General features: G+C 32.8%; 1 protein-coding gene across 1 annotated transcript; it reads right to left on the reverse strand.

Moving 5' to 3' along the window:
• Window positions 1-2,266: 2,266 nt before the first annotated feature.
• LOC122134872 (P-selectin-like) lies at window positions 2,267-6,154 on the reverse strand. The gene is made up of 5 exons (XM_042711902.1): window positions 6,013-6,154; window positions 5,758-5,830; window positions 5,302-5,493; window positions 4,472-4,678; window positions 2,267-2,320 (listed from the first exon to the last, which is right to left on the reverse strand). The coding sequence occupies exons 1-5, from the start codon at window positions 6,034-6,036 to the stop codon at window positions 2,268-2,270; spliced, it is 549 nt and encodes a 182-aa protein (XP_042567836.1). The 5' UTR covers window positions 6,037-6,154; the 3' UTR covers window position 2,267.
• Window positions 6,155-7,023: the final 869 nt, after the last annotated feature.

Here is a 7,023-nt window from a genome sequence, read left to right on the forward strand (position 1 = left end):
AAAACATTTTATTTAAATATTTTATTTCCCACATAAAGTGTCAGTGACTTTTGTGCAGGGTCTATGAAATGCATGAGACCTACAACACTTACACTTTACTTATTTCATCAATGCTTTTGGGAATTTAGGAATTTGTAATTAAGAAAAATTCAGTGGATTATTTTATTATTGTTTTTTCTTTTTTTTGTTGTGGTGGCCACATTCAGTTCTTACTGAAGGCTTGATTTTTATTTATTTTAAACAGTATTAACTGTAAACTGTAAGCCAGTGTTTCATTAACGAGTCTCGATATTAGCAAGATGGTTTTTTTTATGGTGTTAAACTATAAAATACATTATCAATGTAATGCGCTGTGAGAGGCCTTTAATAAAATGCTTAAGAAGGTAAGTTGAACTGCTGATTTTTTAATATAATTTTTAGTGACAGGCTTTTTTTTCCCTCTGTGGCCTTACCTTCACATTTTGGAAATGGGCTGCTCCATTCTCCATTTGCCTGCAGGTGATTTTGCTCTGTCCTTTGAAAATCAAACCTTGTCCATTACATTAACATTTTAATGTGTGTCCAGGTATGACTGAAACCTCAGACTCTATGATCATATTCTCTGGGAGGTTTACAACACACGCTGCCTCTAAAGAACAGAAAATCTGGTTCCTTCAAATTAAAACTTAATTTAGGAAAAGGGCTGCTCCATTCTCCATTTGTAGAAAAGAAAATTTTTATTTTTATTTTTTTATATACTACTAATAAAATCGGATACTCTTACATTTTACTTCAGGATTAAACCCACATTTGGAAAACAAGCAGCAACCACTGTATTTAGACAAGCATTATAAATTATCAGTTGTTTTACACAAAAATGGCATTTTAATAAAATTTCTTGATGTTTAAATTTGCTTTAGCTAATTTGTTTCATTGTGTTGCCCTTTGTTGAGACATCCATGATCATTTATTAAAGAAAGAGAAATATTTTACAATATTTCAAGCTGTAAAACATAACAGATGCAGTTTACAGAGTATCAACTGAAACACCTAGCAAATACTTTGAATTTAAAGACTGATTCACTTTCCTTATTTAACACGAATCAATGCAAAGATTTCTTTACTGTTAAACATAAATTAGTACCGATGAAAAACTCATTACCTGTTTTCCATAAGATGTAGTTATAAACACACTTCAGCAGTTGTGATATGAATTTGTGAAGCCTGTGTTGCTGAAAGTAACAGTCTCCTTCCCTCCGTCCCACCAAACAGGACTTGATACTAAAAACAGGACTTCTGCGCCTAGGTGATCCTGTTGCTTTGTCCTTATTTGTGTACTAATATTAGGTAAGGTTATACAATTTAATCTATTTATTCCATTGGTAACATGTGAACAACATTCTTCAAGGTTTGAAGAGTCTAAAAAGAAGTGATTTAGTTTACTTAAACTTGTCAACTTGAAATTAAGTGCAAACTGTCTTGAATACATGTGATCATTTTACATGGCTAGTGTGAATACTCATCTGACCAGAGCTGTTTCATTCCAGTTTCACTATAAACTATAAATTAGTAACTGATTCACATGATAAATGTTTCACTGGGCTGTTCAATGAGTTAAAATGGTTAATATCATTTTCATACATGCACATATTGAGAATTTTACATTTAGTATTTCTTTAGGTTTTTGTTTGTTTGTTTGTTTTTTCTTGCAAGAAATCCAAAAAATATTTTTTTGGGGGGAATTTTTATTTTTTATTTTGATACACTCCACTTGTTTTTCCTTAGTAGTACAGCTGATGCTGCACTTATGCTTTATCCCCATTGTCACACACACTCAGGTAAAGTCATCACTCCATCATTACACTGTTGTCTTAGTTCTCTAACACCTACTAAATCTTTGCCCCTCTGACACGTAAAGGTGATGTAATCATTATGGGGTGCGAACATCTTTTGTCGATCAGCATAGGCCAAGTCTATTCCTCTTCTATTCATTTCCTCCACTCTCCCTCACTGTACAGGGCTCTGAAATAAATCCAGCATATCACTATCAGTGTCACAATATACATTCATTAACTAATCATCACAACCTACAACTTCAACTACAAGATTACATCATGATGTGTTTATGGTGAAGCGTGTTCATACTTACTTAAACACCTAATATTCCCTCTCCATTCTCCTTGTTCACAGGTCAAGTATCTGGAGAAAGATGGACGCAGATCCAATGTGTATTTATTAAAGCAGCTGTATTCAACTCTCTCCCTTGTTTTGTATTCATCTTTTTTCAATTATGTTGTATCTGCATCGTTCACGTGTGGTGGTGGTCCACATTTCTCTGAGACTGTCATCAAGAAAATGTGTCATTAGTATATTTTTCAATTATGTTGTATCTGCATCGTTCACGTGTGGTGGTGGTCAAGCTCACCATGTATGTGTTATTTGGTGGTGGTCTATCGGTGTCATGAGTGTTTCAATCCATAGACTGTTGAGACATCAAAAAATGTGTCAAAAGTAAATATTTATATATCTAATTATGATACCTATTGTTTCAATTAAACCACATAATGATGAATTTATGTTCAGCTGCAAAATATATGTTTATGGTTAACTTGAATTCACAAGTGAAGGATGGGAGTAAGTTGCGTGGTTTTTAAACATGTTGTAATATTATACCAATGGGAGAGTGTGGTGTTATTAAATAGCTCATTTCATTCTCATTTTATGGGTTATGTAATTAGAAAATGTCAATGCGTCATATTATTTAAAATTTATGAACATTGCCTTAATATTTCTGTGATTCAGATCATTTCAATGGACCTTTTGTTACTCAACCTATTATAGGACAAGGAAGAAAAGTCGCATCAGGATTTTTGACCCTACAATATGATATCATCCTTCCCGTTGTTTATTCATTCATTTTTTTATTCTGTTTAATGCGGCATCATATGTTCTTTTTGGTGGTGGCCCACATTTCCCTTCGACTGTGGTCCCAAACAAAGGAAATGTGGCCTTAGTAAATCTTCAATATTAGCCCAGATTGTTGTTTTTTTTGTTAAATAACAGAACAAGTTATTTAATGATTGTGTTTTGCCATGCATGAGAATTAGCACCAAGTGGAAAGCTTGGTGCCATCTTTTATGTGCCAAATCCAGCACATATTATAATATGAGCAAAAGTGATGCTTGTGTTGCATTGATCTTTAGAATTTCTTGTATGGCTTAATGTACGTTGTTTCTCAGAATACTTTGTTGTTTTACAAATTGGTTTGGTGTAAACTCTCGTGTACCATGTGGATCTGCTGAATAGAAACATGTGCCATAAATAACTTGTGTTAAAATTGCTTCTGCTGAAGTAATATATTTCTAATTAAGATTGTGGAGACTGAGTGGAACTTCAAATTTCTTCTTAAAAACTTGCTCATATCTTTAATTATGTTCATCATAAAGTAGCATCATCTCTATTTTGAAAATTATGTGCACGAAAACAGGATCAGTCCCAATTTATCTTTTGCATGGAAATTTGCTGAAAATCAGCAAAACAGATGCTCTTTTCTTGAACAGATTTGTGATCTGTTTCTCAATCTCTGACCATCTGCAATGGAAAACAGGTTTTTATTGCAAAAAGTATCCAGTGGTTTGACAAAAATACTGACTGATAACCACCCAACTCAAGTACTGAGTAACAGATGTTATGTTGTATTCAAAATTTTAACTGTACAGGCCACCTTACAGAATAGATGACATGTGGGTTATAAGGATTTACCCCCCCCCCCGATAAACACATAAGTTATTTGAAGTGAACCAACAAATGTGTTTTCTGTTTTCTGAATTTCTTTGCTGTATTTTCTTTCGATGTTTTCTGAATCATTTTATTTGATTTGTAATACTGATGCATTTTAGAACAAGCTATTAAATTAAACTAATGTTTTTGGTGTTACAAAAATTAATTCTAGAGAACCATTTGACCTGCCCAAAAAATTGTATTAGCACAGAATTTCATCAGTACTGTTTTCCCAGTTATGTATTTGCATTTTTTCATTCTTTATTTTGTATCTGCATTCTCATGGTTCATGTTTGGTGTTGGGCCACATTTTATTGTTGTCAGCAAGGAAATGTGGGATTAACAAATCTCAGTATTAGCCAGATGTCTTTTTTAAAGAAAATGTCATTCAGCTGAAGCTTTTTTGAAAGTTTCTGAAGAGTTGCTGGTTCACACTGAGTGATGAAAAACAAAGTCTTTAACTTATTTTTAGTTGTCTGGGTTAATATTATATTTTTCTATAATATAATATGGTAAATATATTTGGATTACGCTGTTTATTCATGCAAAACCCGCTGCCACATTACTAGTTCATAACTTTGTTGTTCTCGATGGTTGCTTCTCGGCCCAAATCAAGGAAGACTCGATGAGTTGTGAGGCAATTTGCGCATATATTTTAATGAGCAAAAGTGATGCTTGAGATAATAATATGTTGACAACTTATTCCTTTTACCTTCTGTGTGTTTATCTTCACATTTTGGAAAAGGGCTGCTCCATTCTCCATTTGACTGACAGGTGATTTCTCTCTGTCCTTTTAAAATCAGTCCTTGACCATTGCATGAAAACGTTAAATTATATCCAGGTGTGACTGGACACTCAAAATCAGGGAATCGATCCATTTTGATGTTTTCCTTTTTTGTGTTTAGAAGACATGTTACATCTAGAGAGAGATTAAATACTAGTCATTACTGGGTCGTCCATCTGAACTTATTTAATCATTCATCAGAAGATGTCATTTGTCTTAATATATGTCAAGGATTAAATACAGTTTTTAAAGGGGAAAATCATATAAGTTCACAAAATTAATTTTGCACAACAGTTATAATGTCTGGTTAATGCCCAGCTGTACCAGTATATCATATTTTTATTTTTTGCTGTATAGTGGAGACTGGGGTTAGTCAGCTGTTAATCAACTCACTATGAGATGAAGAAAGACAGCAAACAAAATCTATTAAAAAAAGATTTTTTTCAAGTTTGGAACCGGGTTTATATGTGAATGTTTGATGGATTCATGATAGATGTTTTAATGAATAACATAGATATTAACATTGTCCTTACCTTTTTATTTTTACACACACACACACACACACACACACATATATATATATATATATATATATATAGATATATATATATCTGGTATATATATATATATATATATATATATATATATATATATAATATATATGCTACACATTTATTACACATGATAAACATTTCAACATTTTGTAAAAAAAACATTCTTAAATACTTAGGTATAGTTATATCAGTATTTCTTCATACCTCCACATTTTGGATATGGATAATCCCATTTTCCATTTGACAGACATTCAATTGTTCGTTGGCCGTGCATCTTCAGCTTCACATCTGTGCATCGAAAAACTAAAATATGTCCAGGTTTATAAGGTGGAGCAATACCTGGATTTCCAACTACAATGTCAACATTGATGAGCTGTTCACCCTCACAGGTAACTTCTGTAGATGAAAAAAAAAAAAAAAAAAACTTTTATAGTTTTACTGGAATAAAGCAGAGCAATTTAATGTCTGCTAACTTTACTTCAAATTTAGACCTTCATTTGGGTTTTATGGTCAATGAACTTTCATGGAAAATGTACAAAAACAATATATAAATTCAGACAGGCATTAAAAATAAATGTGATATATAAACATGATATTATTATATGTTGTGCAACATATTTAAAACATCTGGTTTTGCTCCTCTGTGTATCATTGTGTTACCTTGAGCATTTGTTGAGACACCCATGATCATTAATAGAAGAAAGAGAAATATCTTACAGTATTTCATTTTAAGCTGTAAAACATAACAAGTGTACAGTTTACAAAATTAATAAACTGCATAATCAGTATTGAATGAATCACCTACCAAATATTTAGTCTTTAAAGGCTGATTCACTCTCCTTGATTATCACTAATCAATGCAAAGATTTCAGTAGTATTAAACATAAATTAGTACTGATGAAAACCTCAGATTACCTGTTTTCCAAAAGCTGTATTCATGAACAGTCTCGAGCGGTGATGATATGAATCTTTGAAGTCTGTGTAATGTAGCTGAAAGCAACCTTCGCCTTCCCTCTGTCCCACCAAACAGACTCTGCAACACCGCCCCCCACCCCCCCACACACCCACAAAAAATGATTTGTTGAAAACTTGTCAGCCCTCCTCTTCAGGTCGCTGACTTCAGTTTGTAGTCGAAAAAGCAAAACGGCTCAATAATTTTATGGGCTTAATCGGGACAGAACTGTAAATATTTGTCCATGTTTGTACACTAATATTAGCTGAATGTTTTATTTTGAAGAGTCTTAAAAGTCAATGTATTTTATGTAGACTTGTCTACTATGTAAGTACAGAAAATTCATATAGAATGGCTGGCATTCTAGTTTGCTTTTATAAAAGATGGTGTCATAGCTCCAAAAAATAAGCACAGAAAGCATGTCAATACACTTTAATGCATATTAATATTAAAGGGTACATTATTTATGTATTATTGCTCTGTCTCATGTAAATCAAGGTCATATATATATATAAGCATGTCAGTGGTCAAATCTGTAATCAGCAGAAAACCCAGAGCACATGGCACAAAGTAAAAAGAAAGTTTAATAACTCACATATTTCCCTTTCCCCCCATATTTGCGTGATAGTAAAAAAAAGGAGTACATCGTGGATCCTCTCCGTGCCATTCAGATGCTGGCTAACGCTCTGGCTATCGTGCCTTGAAAATATTGCAGCAAGAAAAAAGTTATTATCCTGTGCACTGCCAAAGTGTTTACTTGTTGCTCAGTATTGTAAATACTGTGTTTTTGTATTGTGTATATATTTTTTTAAACTTTGTTTGACCAAAATGTTGTGGATGACTGTTTTATAGGCGTATATTTGGGGTCTGTGCTAAAAGGGCACAAGTTCGCTGTGAGATTCTGTAAATACAAGTGCCGTCTGGAATTGATTTCTTTTAATCATATGGTCATATGATGCGATTTCAAATTTTCC

The sequence above is a fragment of the Cyprinus carpio genome, chromosome A22, assembly GCF_018340385.1.
Source record: "Cyprinus carpio isolate SPL01 chromosome A22, ASM1834038v1, whole genome shotgun sequence".
NCBI lineage: Eukaryota > Metazoa > Chordata > Actinopteri > Cypriniformes > Cyprinidae > Cyprinus > Cyprinus carpio.